General features: G+C 46.8%; 2 protein-coding genes across 7 annotated transcripts; one reads left to right on the forward strand and one right to left on the reverse strand.

Moving 5' to 3' along the window:
- Positions 1-1,815: 1,815 nt before the first annotated feature.
- Positions 1,816-12,714, reverse strand: LOC308417133 (uncharacterized protein; the record flags this gene model as incomplete). 4 transcript variants are annotated; one of them, XM_080912260.1, is made up of 3 exons in its annotated part: positions 1,816-2,426; positions 11,982-12,131; positions 12,486-12,714. In XM_080912260.1, 3 exons carry the CDS (start codon positions 12,712-12,714, stop codon positions 1,816-1,818), a joined length of 990 nt encoding a protein of 329 aa, XP_080768386.1. The 4 variants fall into 4 exon arrangements, with proteins under 4 accessions (XP_080768386.1, XP_080768388.1, XP_080768389.1 ...); XM_080912262.1 differs by lacking the exons at positions 11,982-12,131; positions 12,486-12,714 and adding an exon at positions 2,475-2,583 and having other exon boundaries at positions 1,816-2,378; XM_080912263.1 differs by lacking the exons at positions 11,982-12,131; positions 12,486-12,714 and having other exon boundaries at positions 1,816-2,186; positions 2,349-2,583.
- Positions 12,715-17,294: 4,580 nt separating this feature from the next.
- LOC308417135 (uncharacterized protein) lies at positions 17,295-18,239 on the forward strand (the record flags this gene model as incomplete). Of its 3 annotated transcripts, none has more annotated exons than XM_080912265.1 (2): positions 17,295-17,706; positions 17,968-18,239. In XM_080912265.1, the coding sequence occupies 2 exons, from the start codon at positions 17,295-17,297 to the stop codon at positions 18,237-18,239; spliced, it is 684 nt and encodes a 227-aa protein (XP_080768391.1). The 3 variants fall into 3 exon arrangements, with proteins under 3 accessions (XP_080768391.1, XP_080768392.1, XP_080768390.1); XM_080912266.1 differs by having other exon boundaries at positions 17,295-17,619; XM_080912264.1 differs by having other exon boundaries at positions 17,295-18,239.
- Positions 18,240-21,965: the final 3,726 nt, after the last annotated feature.

A 21,965-nucleotide genomic window follows, 5' to 3' on the forward strand; every position in this document is an offset into this window, starting at 1 on the left:
GGTGGCTAAAGGTTTGTTCGTCTGGTTTCCCTGACCCCTGGCCAAGAATATGCATCCGGATCTGTCACAAGAAGCCCTCCCTTCAGCAGGAGCCTTATCCCCAGTAGAAGTGGACACATGACTCAGTCCATCCTCATGGGTCTCCAACTAATGTGTGTGGGCTCAGCCTATGTGATCCTGGTTTCCTAACCACCTTTGTGTGGACTTCAGTGTCCCATAACAGAAGAGGACATAGATTCAGAGAAACTGCCTAACTGGTGCCTAGAACATGTAAGCCAACTCTGTACCATCCCCCCACATCAAAAACACATGTGTGAATTATGTGACCAGTGAATATATAGTTATGGAATGTGTATAATGTATTTGTGTGTGTGCATATATTTGTGTATATGCTGTTCATGACTCACTATGCTCATGTACACAGTGTGCTTGCATGCTGTGTTCATATAGGTATAATAAAAAGAATGTATGCATTATGCACAGCGTGCTTATTTGCAGCAGATATAAAGTGTACATGTCTGTAGCATATACTCATACACATACAGTGTATACATAGTGTATGTGTATACAAACATAGTGTGAATGGGTGCAAGTGTCTCCTACTCCATTTTTAGCTGGTTCTCCTTCCTCCCTGCCCTGTTTTCATTGTGTCATGCTGACCTTTGGCCTTCAGTTCCCAGCTGATGCCCATCTGTAAAGCTGACCCTTTCCCACAGAACTGCCAACCTGAGGGTCAGCATCCATCCTTGATCATGTCTCCCTGTCCCTTGATGGAGGCTTCTCAGAAACTCTCCATGAGTTTCAGATCAGTTTTCAGAACATCTTTGTGTGGTACCCAAGACTCTTAGGATCTAGAGAACAGAAAGTATTTCAAGCTTGTTTCCTGACCCTCCCATAACAAGGAAGGTTCCTATGTTAAATGCTTCACACAGCTACCCTTTAACAGCCTTGGGAGCTCCACTCCCACCCTTTCTTCATGCTGAAGCTCTCTGCAGCTCAGCTCTGATCTTGCAAGTGTGTAGCTAAGTTAGGCCATGTCACCTGTACCGTGTACTCTTTGATGCCTCTTTTTCCAGATTCTCACAGATACCCAAGACTCTGAACCACTTCCTTGGTTCTCCAGCCTCCATTGCCCATGCCCTGTGTGCTCAGGTTGGTTTCACGAGCAGACTGGATAGAGTAATGCGTGTTGGCACTAGGAGGACAGAATGATTCATGCTGGCACAAGGGACTGATACAGGAGGCTCAAAGGAAGACTGGGCAGAGATAGGTGTGGGAGCAGGTTGCTGGTCAGTAACTAGAACAAAGAACCACAGGAGAAATACAGTGGGCAGAGAATGTTTATTGAAGGATGTTTGTATCAAAAGCACAGTGTGCACACCCAGACAGAGAAATCAGAAAGATCAGAAACCCAGAGGAGGTCACATAGAAATGGGCCTGGCCAGGCCAATGCTTGGTGGAAAGGAGGTCATAGTTCCCTGGGATACCAGGTTGTCTTCACAATCTGCCACCTACCTGTGGACTTGATGTAGCCTCCAGGTGAGGCCCGGTACCAAGGAGGTCAGAGTCTTGGAGACTGGAGAGAAGAAAGTAGATGAAGATCAGATGCACTGAGTGTGGAATGAGGAGTGAGCTTCCAGCAAGAGGAGTTCCTCTCCACCCCAGGACACATCACTCAATCTGGAGATGCAGTCTCAAGACCAAAAAGAGTGAAGACCCAGGGCTGAACCTTAGAGCTCAGGGGGCTGCTCCTGTACCTGTCTGGAGAAAACTTACTTGTCTGCAGGATTAGTGGAGTACTGTGACCAGTAAACCTTAGATCTTACACTGACAGCATACAGGGGCACAGCAGCTGGACTGACAGCAGGAAGACCCACAGCCTGAAGAGCAGCAGGGTTTGCAGCAGCTGGACTGACAGCAGCAGGGCTTGCAACAGCTGGACTGACAGCAGCAGGGCTTGCAGCAGCTGGACTGGCAACAACAGGGTTTGCAGCAGCTGGACTGGCAACAACAGGGTTTGCAGCAGCTGGACTGACAGCAGCAGGGCTTGCAGCAGCTGGACTGGCAACAACAGGGCTTGCAGCAGCTGGACTGACAGCAGGAAGACCCACAGCCTGAAGAGCAGCAGGGTTTGCAGCAACTGGATTGACAGCAGCCACCCTTGCAGCCTCCACAGGAGCTACAGCCTCCCTTGCATCCTCCACAAGAGCCACAGCCTCCCTTGCAGCCTCCACAGGAACCACAGCCCCCACAGGAACTGCAGCCTCCCTTACAGCCCCCACAGGAGCTACAGCCTCCACAAGAGCCACAGCCTCCCTTGCAGCCTCCACAGGAACCACAGCCCCCACAGGAACTGCAGCCTCCACAAGAGCCACAACCTCCCTTGCAACCTCCACAGGAACCACAGCCCCCACAGGAACTGCAGCCTCCCTTACAGCCTCCACAAGAGCCACAGCCTCCCTTGCAACCCCCACAGCTGGAGCAGGAACAGACAGGCACACAGCAGCACACAGGCTTGCAGCAGCAGGAACCACAGCCCCCACAGCTGGAGCCACAGCCTCCTGAACAGCCACAGCAGGTCATGGTTCTGGCGTTTGGTTTAGGTGGAGTAGGTCAGAGGAGCAAGTGGAGAGAGGGAAGTATACAGGTATGGAGCCTCCTAGTCTGGGGTCTTTATATGCCTGTCCTGGGTGACTGATTGGCCCAAGGTCTCTTCCTTATGTCTATTTTTATACTCTATAGGGACATTGCCTGTGATTTAAAATAACACAAACATTGCTATACCTTGTGACATACTTCCTACACAAACTGTTGTCTTCCCTAAGCCTTTAATTTTCTGATTTGAGGTTCTGGCATGGCCACGGTGCATTGCTGGGTGGCAGAAACCCGTTCTCCACAGTTTGCAGTTCCTGGGGAAAATGTACACTAGTGGGAAAACACCATTCAAAGATCTCCTGTGGTCACTCTCCATTCATTTTCTTCCCCTTTGAAGTTCAGAATTACCTGTCAGGAAATTGTTCACACTGTTCAATGGCACCCTTCATGAGAGGGTAAGTATCCATCCAGGCATGACGGGTCTTTTGTGCTGGGTCTCACACAAACTCTTCATAATCTTGTGCTTATTTAAAAATCATATTTTCTAGACACTTATAAGCTTTGCATAAAATAGTTTATTTGTACTCCCCTATAGAGTGGATGATGTTCCTAACAGAAGCCACGGGTTGCCAAATAAAAAGCCCACTGCCAGGTATAGGATTCTTTATCTTTGAGCTCTTGGTCCAAGGTGTCCTGGAGACCCTGACCCTTTAGACAAGGATGTAGTGGGTTGGTCTGCTGCCACTTGGATTGTAATGCTAAATATTGACCTCTAAGGCCTGATTGCCCACAAGGAGGAAAGAATCCCCGCATACACTAGGACCTTGCTCCTGAATTTAAATCTATTGGTTAAATAAAGATGTTGACAGACAATAGCTAGGCAGAAGAGACTAAGTGGAGTTTGGGGTTCTAGGCCTGGGGGTCTGAGGAAACTACCAGGAGAGGAAAAGAAGATGGAGAGAGAGGTAAGAACCTTAAAATAATGGCCATACGGGCTGGTTAACTGGCGTTAAGAGCAGACAAAACATGGCAAATCACATAGTGGAGTTAGTGGCAAGGAAATAGTCATAATAGCATAGAGGGTAGATATCTGTCCAGCTCTGGTGCTGATTAAGGCTTATTATAAATATAAAGGGTGTGTGTGTGTGTATGTGTTATTCAGGAACTGAATATGCAAAGGTGGGGTAGAAGCCCTGGATTGAGGTTAAATATTTCTACAAGCACAAGCTATTATCATTGTTCTTTGTTGCTCACAAGAATTTGATGGTTAAGACCCTATTGCTGAAGACCACATATATTGTTAGTATACTACAATGAAATCAAGCTGCTGCTGACCTACAGGCTTCCTCCCTGTTGGTTAGGTTTCTTGGTATTGGAAAGTCAGACATCCCTAATGCAGGAAAATGTCAGGAAGGATCCGGAGTCAGGAAAATATGATGAACCAGAAGTACACAAAGCAAAACTACTCTCTGTGGAGCATGGAGTGAAGTTAATAAGGAACTCAGGGGATGGAAACCAAGGTTTATGTGAAGTGCAGACGCTTGGGAGATCAATCAGCCATATTGTCCTAGACCCAGGGCAACAATGAGGGTGTGGCTAACATGTATGGACCATTTTGCCTGTGACCACATGAATTCTACCATATCTTGGCTACCTACCTCTGTGTGTGAGCACAGCCTCAACTGGGGCACATGTTCCCTGAGGGCTGAGAGAGAGGGAAGGAGGGAGGGAGGAAAGGAAGAAAGGTGGGAAGGGAAAATTGGCTGTTGAGACATGCATTCTTTTAGATGCCCCCCAGAATTAGTAGATAATTTAAGAGATCAAAATTATAAGCTTACCCTTTAACTAGCAGCTCTCTGTTGTCAATGAATATCAGATTCTGGCAGGTGTCTGACTAGATGGCCAGGTTCTTGCGTACTGCACTAAGAAGCTGAATAAACATCTGCTGTGGGGTGGTGAATTTGCTGAGGTATGCTCCCCCTCGTTACCTCTGACAGTAGAGAAAGCTGACCCCAGGAGTCATAAGAACACGACACCTCCACTGGGCTGCACAGTAGAGCTGGCCCTAGTGGTGAGGTAATGAGTGAGCCACCCCATCCCAAGGGCGTGAGCGTAGGAGAGATAGCCACGACTCACTGGCTGTAGCTCTCAGAGAGTGGGTCCTGCAGCACACCTGAGCAACACAGTAGAGCTTGTCCTGACAGCAAAGGCACAGGTGAGCCAGCTTCCATGGTGTGAGAGCTCTGGGCGGGGGGGGGGGGGGGGGGAGAGGTGTGCCTCAGGTTCAGTGGGTGTCTTAGTCAGGGTTCTTATTCCAAGAAGCAAGTTGGGGAGGAGAGGGTTTATTTGGCTCACACTTCCATATCGCTGTTCATCACCAAAGGAAGTCAGGACTGGAACTGAAGTAGGGTCAGGAAGCAGGAGGTGATGCAGAGGCCATGGAGGGATGTCACTTACTGGCTTGCCTCTTCTGCCTTGCTCAGCCTGCTTTCTTATAGAACCCAGGACCAGCAGCCCAGAGATAACACCACCCACAATGAGCTGGACCCTCCCTCCTAGATCAGTAGTTGAAAAAATGCCTCACAGCTGGATCTCATGGAGGCTTTTTCTCCACTGAGGCTCCTTTCTCTGTGATAACTCCAGCTTGTGTGAAGTTGACACAAAACCAGCCAGTACGCTGAGTAACACAGTGGAGCTGGTTCTGGAGGTGTAGGTGTGGGTGAGCCAGCCCTGAGGGTGTGAGAGCAGGAAAACTGGCCCTTCCTGTTGTAGTGACAATGAGTGAGCCAGCCCAAGGCCTCCCCCTGGTGGTGCAGATGAGTGAGAATCAGTGGGCTGACCAGCTCAGCTGCCACGCAGTCCAGACCCTGGGCTTTGAGTTGGCTTACCCACAAATCTACATCATTTGTGAACTGTTGGGGTGCATGAAAAAGCCAGTCCCGCTGATTCAAAACTTCAGGGTCTCCATGACACAGGGCAACAAACAGGATAACCCTGAGGAGTCCCAGTAACAACCCATATCATGGTGTCGCAGAAGCCAGAGACCTCGAACCAGACCAATGACTCACTGCAATGTAAAGTGAAGATGTATGAAGAGAGGGAAATACTTTAAAACACGCTACACACTACAGCTTCCACGATGAGTTGTTTTCTATGCTTTGTTTTGTATGTTTGCTTGCTTGCTTTTTTATTAGGTGGGGGAGGGGTTGCAATGGTGAAAGGGGGATAAGTGGGACTGGGGTGCGTGGTGTGAAACTCACAAAGAATCAATGAAAAAGTTCAAGAAAAGAAACTGAGTGGAGACATGTATAGAGGTTAAAAGTAGGGGCAACTCATTAAGAAAAAGTGCACTTCCAAGGGGAAATGAGGGCAGGACTAGGATACAGGCTGGAAGCTCGGGGTGCTTGCTCTTCTCAGCCTGGGGCCTTCCAGGGCTTTTATATGGTCTATGCTTTTTTGTGCATTTTGTCATTGTTACATGATGGCGTCTAGTAGGGAGTTTTCAGTCTTCCTTTATGCCAACTGGTTTCTTTCACGTGATCATTTTTAAATTTACCATTTTAATAATTCTTAGGAATTATTTATTTAATGTGTATGGATGTTTTCCCTTGATAGAGATAGAGATAGAGATATCAAACATCATGACCAAGGCAAGTCTTATAAAGGAGAGCATTTAATTGGGGATGGCTTATAGGTTCAGAGGTTCAGTCCATTATCATCAAGGTGGGAGCATGGCAGCATCCAGGCAGGCATGGTGCAGGAGGAGCTGAGAGTTCTACATCTTCATCTGAAGGCTGCTAATGGAAGACTGACTTCCAGGCAGCTAGGGTGAGGGTATTATGCCCACTTCCACAGAGTTATAGATGACAGTGAGCTGTCTTGTGGGTGTTGTAAATCAAATCTTGGTCCTCTGTAAAAGTAGGATACAGAGCCATCTCTCTAAATCCTTTCATACAGTAATTGGTAAAGATTTTTAAATTATTATCTATGTGTTTGTGCACATATGAATTGTGCACACATGTGTGCTGGTGCCCCCAGAAGACAGAGTTGGGTTTCTCTGGGGCTGAAGTCATAGGCAGATGTGAGCTGCCTGATGTGGTTGCTGGGAACTGAACTCAGATATTCTGGAAGAGCAGTGTATGCTCTCCGCCTGCAGTGATCTACCTGCCGCTATCGCCCGAGTTCATAACTTCTGTATAGATAAATGTTCTGACCTCCGGATCAGCACACTGACCTCTCTTGAATGCCATTATCTGGATATCACACTGGTGCTACAAATATGACATGTCCTTTCTGTGACAGCAAAGTTGTAAAAATGACTTGCATTTTACATCAATTCCCCTTACATGTGAAAGAAACCTGTGGTATGAAAAGACTGCACCCATGGAATGATGGCCTGTCAGAAAGGGGTGTTTGCAGGTATAACTAAGACCTTTTGTATAATTAAGACATTGTCCTATGTGGTCCTGGACAAACCGGGTGAGCTCTAAAGTAGGCGTATTAGTTGTCAGTGTTTAGGAAAACAGAACTAGAATAAAATACATTTATCATAAAAGGGAATTTATTGAATTGGCTTACACACATGGACTGGGTGATTCAACAACAGCCCTCTGCATGTTGGAGAGGCAGAGAATCTGGTAGCTGATCAGCCCAAGATATTAGATACTGCAGAACAAGGGAGACCAATTGATACAGCCTCAGTCAAGTGCTGAAGGCCTGGCGCCTCCTTGAAGAGTCACTGATGGTGAGTCCACACAGTGAAGGGCTGAAGATCCTGGATTCTGGGCATGGCAATGGCAGCTATGAATGAGGGAAAAGACGGAGCTTGCACACATACACATGTACACACACTGATTCCCTCTTCTTTCTACTCTCTTCCATCAAGACCTGGAGCCCACTGAACAGTAGCATGCACATTCAGGCCATGTCTTCCCCTCCCCCATCATTACTCTACATCAAGCCTCTCTTGAAACTTCCCTGTGTCTCACCCAGTCTGGGCATCTGAATCCAGACAACCAGACCCCACCATCCCAAGGGCCTTGAAGAGAGATGTCAAAGAGACACTACAGCCAAAGAAGATGCAGATGGCTAACAGGACAAGGGCTCTTCAGTTGATGAGAGGATCACTGGCAGACGACTCTCAGAAAAATGAGGAATCTGCTACTATAACAAAGAACTCTTTCAAGAACACACCTAGGAGAGGGCTCTGAGCTCTGGGTGGGTCTCCAAGCACAAGGTACAACTCAACAGTGGCTTCAGTGCACCCTTGGGGACTGAATACACCCCCAGCTGGGCTTGAGAAACACAGACTCTATGAGACTAAAATGCATGTGGTTTGAAGTCTGAGCTGGTAGTCTGCAGTCTGTTTTGTTATACAGTGAGGACTACATAGGCAAGCAACCTTCATGCCATTCACACTGAGCCAAGAAGTTTTCTAGCCTGCCACCCAACCCAAGAGACAGACACTGACCCTTAAGCCAGCAGCCACATAATCAGTGAGTTTCAGCTGTCTGCCTTCCAGGCCTCTGGGTTTGGTTAATCCAGATTCACCTCACTTAGTATAATTTACATAAACAAACTCCAGCAGCTTTTGGCACACTCCAGCTTTTGGTTCCTCCCAGTACAGTTCCTGAAGCCATGGTTTCAGTGATACTGATTCTGTCCCGTGTCCTTCCCATGTGCCTAGGCATATGTATGCCACATACTCTGCATGGTTCAGGCATTTCATCTTCACCCAGTGTCTTAGGCTGTGAACAGACACCATGACCAAAGTAACTCTTAATGAAGGATAATATTTAATTAGGGCTGGCTTACACATTCAGAGATTCAGTCCATTATCATTAAGGTGGGAGCAAGGCAGTGTCCAGGCAGGCAAGGGGCTGGAAGAGCTGAGATTCCACCTCATATCTTGAAGGCAGCTGGCTAGGAGAAGACTGCTTCCAGGAAGCTAGGGCAGGAGTCTAAATTCACGCCCATAGTGACACACCTACTACAACAAGGTGACACCTCCTAATAGTGTCACTCCCTGGGCTAAGCATATATAAACCATCACATTCCACTTCTGGGCCCCCATAGGCTTGTTCGAACCCATGAATCTCTGAAGGCCATACCTAGCCACAGCATAATAAAAATGTACGTTTAGTCCAGCTTCCAACGTTCCCATAGTTTATAGCAGTCTCAATAATGTTAAAAGTCTAAAGTTCAAAGTCTCTTTTGGGATTCATCCAATCACTTAACTATAATCCCCAACACAAGACAGGAAACCAGAAGAGCAAACTCCAAACTCTGTATCTCCATGTTTGATGGCAAAGCAGTTTTCAGATCTCCAATTCTTTTTTCATCTGTGTTGACTATTACAAACTTCTTTCTCCTAGGCTGGTTCCACTCCCTATTAGGAATTTTCCTCAGCAGATATCCCATGGCTCTGACACCTTTAACATCTTGGGGTCTCCAAGGCAACTTCAACGTTACAGCTTCTTGTTCCAATGTCTGGTCCATGATCTTCTGGGCTCCTCCAAAGGGCTTAGGTCACTTCTCCAGCTCTGTTCTCTATAGCACTTTAAGTTCAGGTTGATCCACACCAATGCTGCTGCTGTTCTGGGTGATGGTACTCCCATGGTGTTCATCCCATGGTACTGGCATTTCCAGTACACTGGGGTCTTCCACTGCAACTAGGCTTCACCAATAGCCTCACATAGGCTCTCTTCATGGTGCCAAGCTTCAACTTGTTCAACTGAACCCTTCACTCCTGAGCCATCAACTACAACTGAGACTGCACCTTTACTAGTGGCCTTCCTGGCCTCTCATGGTGCCAAACCTCAGCTGCTTTCTATGACCATTTCATACCATTAAAACCATTACCACCTGGGTGACTCTTACACAGTACCAAATCCAGCTGCAGCACAAGGTACAGCCTTGGATATCTCCGGAACACAGCTTCTTTGTGCTTTCAGAAAACACTTCCCAGATTTCACCTCAGTAATGCTGGTCTCTTCCTAATCACTGCTAATTTCTTAGCTCCAGCTACCCAGCATCAGTTGTCCCAGAAGTCTCTTCTATTCTTGATTCTAAAGTTAGAGCCACATGGCCAAAAGCTGCTGAGTTCTGCTGTTTTCTGGGACTGGAACATCCCCCCCAGCCCCGTTTTGTTGTATTATCATGACTTTTTCTATCTCCTTCATTGCCTAAGATTGGCTGTCTTGGAACTTCCTCTGTAAATTGGCCTTGAACTCAGATATCTGCAAGGCTCTGTCTCCAGAACTGTCCTAAAGGTGTGTTCCACAATGCCCGACTTAAGTTTTTCTTCTTTTAGAACCTGCTCTGTCCTAGGCTGGCCTTGAAATCAGAGATCTGCTTGCCTCTGCCTCCTGGGATTAAAGGCCTGTATTATCATACCTGAACCTAAATTTAGCTAGGTGGAATCTTGCCGCAAGGTCACCACTCCCTTAATTCAGCTTAATATCTGTGAACACAGGATTCAGCTCCATTTCATTTCCTGGTGTCCTCTTATAGTTGTCCTTTCTCAGCTTGCTATGCTTGTTCAAAACACTCTTCATAAGACTTAGCCAAAGAACAAAGTCTATGCTGGGCATTTCTGAGACTTCCTTTGTCAATATAATTAATATAAATCTCTTTCCCTTAGCCTCAGGTAGACTCTTCAGACAAGGACAAAAAGCAGCCACATTCCTCACTAAAATACCACAAAAATAGTCTCTAAGCCACATACTGAAATTCTTCTCCACTGAAAACTCCATTGAAGAGTTCAAATAACTCATAGCAGCAAAGTCTTTCATACTCTTACTAGGATGGCCCATTAAGCCCCAGTTAAAACATTCCCAAATCTAAAGTCCCAAAATCCAATTCTTTCAAACAAAAGTATGGTCAGGCCAATAACATCAGTACCCTAGTCCCAGTACCAACTCTGTCTTAGTAAGGGTTTTACTGCTGTTAACAGACAACATGACCAAGGCAACTCTTATAAAGGATAACATTTAATTAGGGCTGGCTTACAGGTTCGGAGGTTCAGTCCATTACCATCAAGGTGGGAACATGGCAGCATCCAGATAGACATGGGGCAGAAGATGCTGAGGGTTTCATCTCTTGTTCCGAAGGCAGCTAGGAGAAGATCGCTTTCAGGAAGCTAGGACAAGGGTCTTAAAGTGCACACCCACAGTGACACACTTACTCCAACAAGACCACACATCCTAATAGTACCACTCCCTGGGCTAAGCATATACAAACCATTGCACCCGGCATGGGGACATGAATGAACCTGTTTTGCAAATGAGCATGCAGAGGTATTAAGAACAGACAACTTGCTAGAATGTATATGTATGTGCTCCTAACAGCAGAGCCCAGGCCCTCCCACCACCCATTCATCAAGCCAGTGGGTACTACACCCATCCTCAAGCAAGTGTCCTTCTGACTCCTGGGAGGATCACTCACCCTGCTCCCCATGTCCATGTGCACAGTCTCCTCTTTCGTTCCCAACACCAGCTCCTGAGAGGAGTCTTGAAGGTTCCGGTCCTTTGTTGTCCTCTCCTGCTAATCTTCGGTATGACCCCCTCCTTTCCTTAAAAAGGCAGTGTGAGTTCCTGGCAGCTGTGGCAACAAGGACTTCCTGGGCCCTGTATAGCAGTCATTATTGATCTTCAAGTGAGTCCATAGATAAAGTGTAGGGGGAAGTTATAGAGGGGAGGTGTAGGTGGGTTCATTTGTTGGGCCAAAGATGGTTTTAAAAAAATCACTGTAAGTACTGTATCACATGCACAAGAAGGGTGTTTATTTGTTTATTTGATGTTTTACAGTGCCCCATTTGGGCCAAATGAAGAAAAGCAAAGCAAAAAGAAAGAGAAAAACCAGGCATAGAAGCTAGTGGTGAGCATACCTTATGGTAGGGTTGGCCTTCCTGCTATTGGCATGGAACAATGGATGGGGCTCTCGGGGGGCCGTGGATGTCAAGAGAAGCACTTCCATCCTGGGTGGCATGGAAAAGGATCTGGGTTTCCCATTAGAGGTGAGTGGCAGGAAGACCATATGCTCCTCTGTTGCCCAACACATGAATGTCCACCTTTGGAGATCAAGAAAAGCCCTTCTGGATCACAAAGTGAAATTAGAACTTCAGGGTTCTGAAGTGCAATCGAGATTCGTCAAATAGATGAGATGATTGGACCTCTGATCAGAACCTCAGATCTTGCAATGGCAGCAAATGGGAAGAGAACAGCTTGATGAAAAGCATGAAGACCCACAACCAGAAGAACAGCAAGGATTGCAGCAGCTGGACTAGCAACAACTGGACTGACAACAGCAGGGCTTACAGCAGCTAGACTGGCAGCAGCAAGAATTGCAGCCCCCACAGGAGCCACAGCATTCCTTGCAGTCCCCACAGGACCCACAGCCTCCCTTGCAGCCCCCACAGGACCCACAGCCTCCCTTGCAACCCCCACAGGACCCACAGCCTCCCTTGCAGCCCCCACAGGACCCACAGCCTCCCTTGCAGCCCCCACAGGAACCACAGCCCCCACAGGACCCACAGCCTCCCTTGCAGCCTCCACAGGACCCACAACCCCCACAGGACCCATGACCTCCCTTGCAGCCCCCACAGGACCCACAGCCTCCCTTGCAGCCCCCACAGGAACTACAGCCCCCACAGGACCCACAGCCTCCCTTGCAGCCCCCACAGGAACCACAGCCCCCACAGGACCCACAGCCTTCCTTGCAGCCTCCACAGGACCCACAGCCTCCACAGGACCCACAACCCCCACAGGACCCACAACCTCCCTTGCAGCCCCCACAGGAACCACAGCCTCCCTTGCAGCCTCCACAGGAACCACAGCCCCCACAGGACCCACAGCCTCCCTTGCAGCCCCCACAGGAACCACAGCCCCCACAGGACCCACAGCCTCCCTTGCAGCCTCCACAGGAGCCACAGCCCCCACAGGACCCACAGCCTCCCTTGCAGCCCCCACAGTTGGAACAGGAACAGGTGGGCACACAGCAGCACACAGGCTTACAGCAGCAGGAGCCACAGCCCCCACAGCAGGAGCCACAGCCCCCACAGCAGGAGCCACAGCCCCCACAGCTGGAGCCACAGCCTCCTGAACAGCCACAACAGCTCATGGTTCTGGTGTTTGGTTGGAGGTGGAGCAGTTCAGAGGAGTAGATGGAGAAGGAGGTATGAGTGTGGAGACCTCTTTTCCAGGAACTCTTAAACCTTTGTGTGCTAGCTGCCTGGACCACATGGTCACTTCCTGTGTGTATTTAGGATCAATGGTGGGGAAATCCCATTTGTTCTCTACTGCAAAACAAAAGCTTCATCTTTGGTTCCCCTTGTTGTTCTCTAACACTCATTTGTTGATCTTCCTGTCTACTGTGGAAACAGAAGCTGCATGTCCACTCAGGATTTTCTAGGTCCCCCCAATACACACACACACTTTCTGCACATACATTCTTATTCTATTCAACTCCCCCACTGCCCACTTGCATCATCTCCTATTCCCAAAGACCACCTTCCTCTCCTCTCTTAGTCCCCCTTCTACTTTCAGTGTACATGTGTCCACAAGTTTAATCAGGATTGCTTACAAGGGCATGTGCAAGAAGTTATTTACATGAACTCTGAGGTTCTTTTTGTATGAAACACAGACTCTCCTGGAGCTGAAGAGATGGCTCAGCAGTTAAGAGCACTGCCTGCTATCAAAGAGAGCCCTGGTACCATTCCCAGCACCTACATGGCAGCCCACAACCACCTGTAACTCCAGTTTCAGGGTATCCTATGTAGTCATCTCAGGGCACTGCACATACATGGTGCACATACACGCAGCCAAAACACTCACATGTACAAAAATGAGTGGAATTTTCCATTCTATTCAGCTATCTGCCTGGGCATGTTGTTCCCCCACAATAATTGCTGCTCTATAATGCATCTCACTGTTTGAATGCATCCAATTCTTCCGTCTGTCCTTCCTCTACTTTCCCTTGTTCTTTCTTCTTTCATTTCTCCTTCCTCTATTCTACTCCATTCTTTTCTTTCTTTTTTCCCAACTTTCCTTCCTCCTGCCCTACTCCCTACCTTCCTTCCTGCCTTCCTTCCTGCCTTCTTCCTGCCCTCCTCTCTGCCTTCCTTCCTGACTTCCTCTCTGCCTTCCTTCCTGCCTTCCTCCTGCCCTCTTCTCTGCCTTCCTTCCTCCCTTCCCTCCTCTCTCCCTTCCTTCCGGCTTTCCTCCACACCTTCCTCACTCCCTTCTTTCCTCCCTGTACTTCTCCCTCCCTCCTGCCTTTCCTTCTTTTCTTCCTTCCCTCTCCTTCCTTCTCTCCTTCCTGCTTCCTTCCCTCCCTTTCTCTGTCATAGCTTCATATTTGTCTGCTGTACTCAGGTGTCATAGTTTCCTTTCCTGTCATTGTAATAAAATTCTGTGACAAAGGCCAACTTAAGGAAGAAACAATTTACTCTGGCTGACAGTTCCTGGATACAGTCTATCACATCAGGGATGTGAACAGCAAGAACTCGAAGCAGCTGCTCAAATGGCATCCACCATCAGCGAGCAGAGATTGATGAAAGCTGCTCTTGTTCGGCTCCCTCTCTCTAGTTACACAGTTTAGAACCAAAGCCAGGGAGGGGTGCCACCCATGGTGGACATTTCATCCTATCTCAATTAATAAATAAATAATAATAAATAAACCCAATAAAAATAATCCCACACAGTCCAGAGGCCCACTTCCCAGGGGATTTTAGATTCTGTCAAGTTGACATTGAACATTAAGCATCCTATAGTAAAGTTGTCAAAAATAAATGAGTTTTATTATAATATTATAAATAAACAAAAAAGCAATTTCCTACCTCAAATTTAAAGATTTTGACTGGTTTCTTGTGTTACTATAGTAATCTGAATGAAAAATGCCCCCCCCCCCCGCACCCAGGCTCATCTATTTGAACACTTGGTTTTCTCTTAGTGGCACTGTTTGAGAAGGTTATTGAACCCTTAGGAGGTAGAGCCTTGCTGGAAGAACTGTATCACTACTGGAAGGTTTTGACCTTTATTTGTAGCCTCCGCTCACTTTCTGTTGATGCTTCGTTTCCTACACACAGATGAAACATCATTAGCCTGCTCTGCTGCCACGCCTCCCCTGGCATGCTGAACTTTCCCTCTGGATAAACCAAAATGAATTCTTCTATAAGTTGCATTTGGTCATGGCAGTGTTTGAAAATGATATCTAATTGAGTGGCAGACAAAGTGACAAATAAGAGAAAGATTTGACAGAATAGAATATGCCCAACTCTCAGGAAAAGACTCATCACTGCCACAAAAAAAAGGAATGGAACTAATACATCTATTTTGATGGTTTTCTTTGTAGTTGTCTTGAGTATGTCTTAACACACCATTATATGGAGGAATTGAATATCAAAAGGTGAGCCTGGGCTTCAAATGCCCACCTTTAAATGTACCTTTCATTCTTCTGTATTGTCATCTCAGACAGTTGTCTGTTAATCTAGGCTGGAAGCTTCTAGCCTCTGATCAACTTTATCCAGGCCTAGAATGTTTCCGGGCTCTAGGACCTGCTGCTGAATGAGTTCACCCTTTCTAGTTCTTTCTGAGCACTTGCTGCCTGGTCAGCTCAGTTATTCTAGCTCAAAACTCCTCCTCTCCAAGATGACAGATTTAATCTGGCTTCTCTCCCTCTCCTTCCCCTACCCATCCTCTCCCCCCCCCCACCTCTCAGCTTCTCCTAAATTGCTATGCTTCACCTCAAACTAATGCTAACAATTTGTTCTAATCTTCTTGCTCCTTTTCTGACTTATTCTGTCTTCGTTTGTGTCTAACTTGTTCTCTCTGCAACCTGTTTCTCTATAACTTCCAGTGAAGCTCCCCTTTCTTCTTTCCCCCCCTCCTGCCTCTCTTAAATAGCTTCTCTTTCCTCTCTTTTTGTGAGAGTTGGGCATATCTTACTCTGTCAACTTTCTCTTATTTGTCACTTTGTCTGCCACTCAGTTCGACATCACTTTCAAACATCTCCTTCTACAAACTAAATTTACCTACATTGTTTGAGTTTAAAGGGGTATACTAAGGCTGTGTGTATATTCTAGCCAGAAGGATTAAAGGTATGTGCTAAGGGCTGAGCCACACCACAACTAAAAACAGGACTTTTCAGCGAATAACAGGATCTCAGGGTTCATAATGTGATCAAATATCCTTCAACACCCACCTTTGCTGATCAGCATAGCCCTAGGCTTCCTCTCAGCATAGATTCAGGACTATAGGCTGACCTTACCCAGCTGCTCTGTGTTCCCAGAAGTTTGTGTCTTTTAGTCCTGCTGGCCTTGGTGTCACTCTCAGAATGATGATCTCAGGGATGGGGTGAGGGTGGGGTGGGGTTCCTCTGCCTCTGAGCCCTAAGCCTGATGTCATCTGGGAAGTTCTTTGAGAATGCAAGGCTTGTGGGCTGCCTCTCTGAACTGTTCAGCAGAGCCAGAGGCTTTCCCTGGTTCACCTTGCTAAGAGTACTCAGTGCTCTTAATCACTGATCCATCTCTCCAGCCCCAAACCCCTTATTTTGTACAATCAATATGTACTAACATTTTAAGCCTACAGAGGCACAGGCATTTATAAAAACCCACCAGAGACAAGAACACAAATAAATCCATTGTCTCCAGAAAAATATGAGCCCTTTACATGAGAAAGGATTGTGCCTTCTGTCCCTCCTTTTGGGATGAAGGTCAAAGATGAGCTCCTGGACAGAGGCAGAGGCCTCCTGAATGCTTGGGGACACCAGCCTGACATAGATGCTGCAGCTCCTAACCGGTGCTGGGCTTTTGAGAAGCAGGCTTACAGTGCAAGGAAACTGTGAAGCTTCTGCTGGGCTCAGGGCACTTCAGAGCAGTGTGGGCTGGAGAGCTCTGAAAACCCACAGTGGACTAAAGGAAACCTATGGAGTTCCAGAGAGCAAGAGTAGAAAAAGAAAAGAGAACTGTCCAGTAAAAAAGAAAACAAATGAAACAAACAAAAAAATCAAAACAGAAAAAAGGAAGAAAGAAAGGAAGAAAGAAAGAAAGAAAGAAAGAAAGAAAGAAAAAAAAAGAAAGAAAGAAAGAAAGAAAGAAAGAAAGAAAGAAAGAAAGAAAAAAAAAAGGCTTGGGTGAATGAAGGCAGCAGCTGAAAACAATGGCCCCCAGACTTGAAACAGAACCAGTCAAAGATGAACAGACTCCAAGAGGCCTGCTGAGCAAGGAGCCCGGAAGAGCCAGGTAACTTCTCCTGAACTTTCTGTTCTGACACATGATTAGAATAGGACCTCAATTTTGTCCAGTTTGAATGGAGAACCAGCAGAGCTCATCATTTCCACAAGACAATGAAGCAGAAACAACACACAGAAAACTCCTCATGAGTTGAGACCCAGGCTGTAGGGCCCTGGACAGGGAGGAGTGAAGAAGCTCTTCTGTGCCTCAGAACACAAGACCTTGGGAAGTCAAATCCTGAAGAAGTGTAGGAAAGCACTGATATAAAGGAAGTGACAGGAAAGAGCAATGTTTATTACATTGTGGTGCAGCTGCAATAGGAGAAAACAAAGAGCGATCAGGAAGTGACCATGTGAGCCTCACACCTGACCTGGGCAGGGATATAAAGGCCCAGGTTCAGGAGGCTCCACATCTGCACACCTTCCTCTCCACCTTCTCCTCTCACCTACTCCATCCTCAACCAAACACCATGACCTGCTGTGGCTGTTCAGGAGGCTGTGGCTCCAGCTGTGGGGGCTGCGGCTCCTGCTGCTGTAAGCCTGTGTGCTGCTGTGTGCCCACCTGCTCCTGCTCTAGCTGTGGGGGCTGCAAAGGAGGCTGTGGTTCCTGTGGGGGCTGCAAGGGAGGCTGTGGCTCCTGTGGGGGCTGCAAGGGAGGCTGTAGCTCCTGTGGGGGCTGTGGTTCCTGTGGAGGCTGCAAGGGAGGCTGTGGCTCCTGTGGGGGCTGTGGCTCCTGTGGAGGCTGCAAGGGAGGCTGTGGCTCCTGTGGGGGCTGCAAGGGAGGCTGTAGCTCCTGTGGGGGTTGTGGCTCCTGTGGGGGTTGCAAGGAAGGCTGTGGCTCCTGTGGGGGCTGTGGCTCCTGTGGAGGCTGCAAGGGAGGCTGTGGCTCCTGTGGGGGTTGTGGCTCCTGTGGGGGTTGCAAGGGAGGCTGTGGCTCCTGTGGGGGCTGTGGCTCCTGTGGAGGCTGCAAGGGAGGCTGTGGCTCCTGTGGGGGCTGCAAGGGAGGCTGTGGCTCCTGTGGGGGCTGCAAGGGAGGCTGTGGCTCCTGTGGGGGCTGTGGCTCCTGTGGGGGCTGTGGTTCCTGTGGGGGCTGTGGCTCCTGTGGGGGCTGTGGCTCCTGTGGTGGCTGTGGCTCCTGTGGAGGCTGTGGCTCTTGTGGGGGCTGCAAGTCCTGCTGCTGTCAGTCCAGCTGCTGCAAGCCCTGCTGCTGCCAGTCCAGCTGCTGCAAACCCTGCTGCTGTCAGTCCAGCTGCTGCAAACCCTGCTGCTGTCAGTCCAGCTGCTGTAAGCCCTGCTGCTCTTCAGGTTGTGGGTCTTCCTGTTGCCAGTCCAGCTGCTGCAAGCCCTGCTGCTGTCAGTCCAGCTGCTGCAAGCCCTGCTGCTGTGCCCCTGTGTGCTGCCAGTGCAAGATATGAGGCTCCACATGTAAATATAAAACCCTACATCATCCACTTGTATCTAAGATGATCATGGTCTTAGATCAGCCACACACACACACACACACACACACACACACACACACACACACACACACACACATTTACCTCTAAGGTATAAAAATAAGCTGCTGAAAGAAAAACTGATTAACGCATGAGATTAAAGACTTTGTCAACCCTGTATCATCAATAAATAAATATACCCTCACTAGCAAATTTTGCTCTTTTGTGGTTTGTTTTAATTAGAAAATATTCACCATGTCCCTACACTTTAGCTCAGTTTTCTCTTTGCATTCTTGCCTTTGTCCATTTATCACAAAAGGTCCTTCATTTGTTTCTTTAAATAAATTTGAATCCACAAGCTGCCCAAGTCAGAGGTAAACAGAGCATGTCCATTGCACAGTTCTGGGTAGAGATGGGGACACCCAATTATAACATGTTGGCAGGTGTGGGTAAGCATTGGAGAGGGTTGTAGGGTTGTGGGAAAAGCAAGAAGACATGAGGAATCAAATAAACTAACCTAGGGAAAGGCAGCTAAAGCTGTGTTTGGAAGGAAATTCATAGCATCAAAATGTGGATGTTGAAAGAATAAAGTAGCCCAAGTTTCCCCCTTTAAAGACTAAAGGAAAAGAAAGCAAACCGGAAGTACACAGAAAACAATAATAGATACTGGGTCTCAGCTTGTCTTAGTGACAAAATACCATCACCAAAGGAGGGTGAGGAGGAAAGGGTTCATTTGGTTCACACTTCCAGATTACAATCTATCACTGAGGAAGTCAGGGCAGGAACTCAAGCAGGGCTGGAACCTAGAGGCAGGAGCTGATGCAAAAGCCACTGGAGGAGTGTTGCTTACTGGCCTGCTTCCCATGGCTTGCTCAGCTTGCTTTCTTATAAAACCCAGCCCAGGGATGGCGCCACCCACAGTAGACTGGGCACTCATCCAATGATCACTAATTGAGAAAATGCCTTTCAGCTGGATCTCATGGAGGCATTTCCTCAACTGAGGCACAGCTAATGAAACTGGAATCAAACACATTAATAATAATATTAATAATAATGTTAAAGAATTAAAGGCAATTTATTTGACTGATCAGTAAAACTGGCAAGTCCTAACCAGAATGACCAAGAAGAAAAGAGAACAGTCACTAGTGTAGGAAGGAAGGAAAGAGTGTATATTTCTGGATAATGCACTTGCTGTCTTAGAAGAAGCAGATTCACAACTTGAAAGACTCCAAACCTCACTCAAAGAGAAGCACAAAATCTTAATAGTTCTGTAATTATTTTTAAAAGTAGATTTCTAGGGTTGGCGACATGGCTCAGCAAGTAAAAACACTTGTTGCCAAGCCAGAGCCACACAGTGGAAAGAAAGAACTAACTTCTCTGACATCCACACATGCATCATCATACATATGCACCACCCCACCCCAACACACACACACACACACACACACACACACACACACACACACACACACCAAATTAAAAATAGAGAGGCTACCTTCAAACCTTCCCCTCAGACCCAGTTCTCAAGGTTGCCCCTGATTGGCAACAGAATGTCAGCTGCACTTCTCCTCTCCCAGTCCATGCCTCCTGTGGCTCTCACAGGAGCCTGACCCTTCTCCCCCTTCCCTATCTTCCTGCCCCTGCTCACTGCTGTGCCCGACTCCTACTGGAGAATACACCTCTTGCTCAGCAACATGCCACACCTGTCAGCAGACTAGGTAGGCTGCCTATGGACCTTCTCACTCTCTCTGTATCCCTAGACACAATTCTCAGGGCTGTCCTTGACACTGCCATAGACCATCTCCCATTTCCCTCTGGCCTCCCCTTCTTCCAACCTCCAACACCAGGAAGTATTCCCAATGAACACACCAACTGAGCAGGTTAGTAAAAACAGGCAACACACAGTCAACATACTCTCTGGAAATCCAGGGGGTGGTAAAAAAACAGAAACCAAGGAACAAAAATATCCACCCATCAAAAACAAACCCAGAAATCAGCACCTAGACCTATATACAATCACCCCAAACCCAGATGCCCAGATGCCAGCCTATGAACACAATCGATAACAACCAGGGCAATATGACATCACCAGAACCCAGGCCTCTACCTGAATATTCCAACGTAGTTGAAGCACAAGAAAAAAGACATTAAAACCAACTATATGAAGATGATAGAAGTCTTTCAAGAAGAAATTAATAGATCCTTTTTTAAAATTTCAGGAAAACACAAACAACTGGAGGAAATGAATAAATTCCTCAAGGAAAGCCAAGAAAAAACAAACAGCAGGAAATGAATAAAACTGTTCAAGACCTGAAAGTGGAAATAGAAGCAATAAAGAAAACAAGCTGAGGAAATTCTGGAAATGAAAACTGTAGGATGAGAACAGGAACTACAAAGACAAGGTGTACACAGCAGAATACAAGAGAGGATCTCAGGCATTGAAGATACGATAAAAGAAATGGATACATCAGTCAAAGAAAATGTTAAATCAAAAAAGTCCTGATAGAAAACAACCAGGAAATCTGGGACACTATGAAAAGACTAAACAAACCTAAGAACAATAAAACTGAAGGAAAGAGAAGAATTCCAGATCAAAGACCCCAAAATTCTTTTCAACAAAATCATAGAAGAAAAATTCCCTAACCTAAAGTAGAAGATAGAAGAAGCATACAGAACACAAAATAGAGTGGACCAGAAAATAAGGTCCCCATGCTGTATAGTAATCAAAACACCAAATATACAGAACAAAGAAAGAACATTAAAAGCTGCAAAGGAAAAAAAAGACCAAATAATATATAAAGGCAAACCTATTAAAATTACATCTGAATTCTCAATAGAGACTCTAAAAGCTAGAAGGGCCTAGACAGATGTGCTCTAAGAAATCACAGATTCTAGTCTTGACTACTATACCCAGCAAAACTTACTTTCTTTCTATCCTTTCCTCCAACTCTTCTATAAAAGTCCCACCCTGGCCTCTGACCAATGTTTGGCTGTGGGTATCTGCATCTGTTTCAGTCAGTTCCAACAAAACTTTCAATCACCATAGATGGAGAAAATAAGATATTCCATGATAAAGTCATTTTAAACAATACTGTGATGATTTGCATATGCTTGGCCCTGAAAGTGGTACTATTAGGAGGTATAGCCCTGTTGGAATAAGTGTGCCACTGTGGGTGTGGGCTATAAGACCCTGATCCTAGCTGCCTAGAAGTCAGTATTCTGCTATCAGCCCTCAGATGAAAATGTAGAACTCTCAGCTCCTCCTGCACCAGGCCTGCCTGGATGCTGCCATGTTCCCACCTTAATGATAATGGATTGAACCTCTGAATCTGTAAGTCAGCCCCAATAAAATGTTGTCCTTTTAAGGGTTGCCTTGGTCATGGTGTCTGTTCACAGTAGTAAAACCCTAACTAAGACAAATACCTATCTACAAATCCAGCCCTACAGAAAGTGCTAGAAGGAAAAATCCAAACCAAAGAGATTAACTACAACTACAGAAACAGAGGAAATAAGTAATCTCACATCAACAAAACCAAAAGAATGGAAGTACAAACAAACACACACAGGCCCCACTACCACCACCACCACCACCACCACCACCACCACCACCACCACCACCACCATCAACAACAACCACAAAATAACAGGAATCAACAATTATTAACCATTGTAAATATCAATGGCATTAACTCCCCAATAAAA

Source organism: Micromys minutus (genome assembly GCF_963924665.1).
Source record: "Micromys minutus genome assembly, chromosome: 2".
NCBI lineage: Eukaryota > Metazoa > Chordata > Mammalia > Rodentia > Muridae > Micromys > Micromys minutus.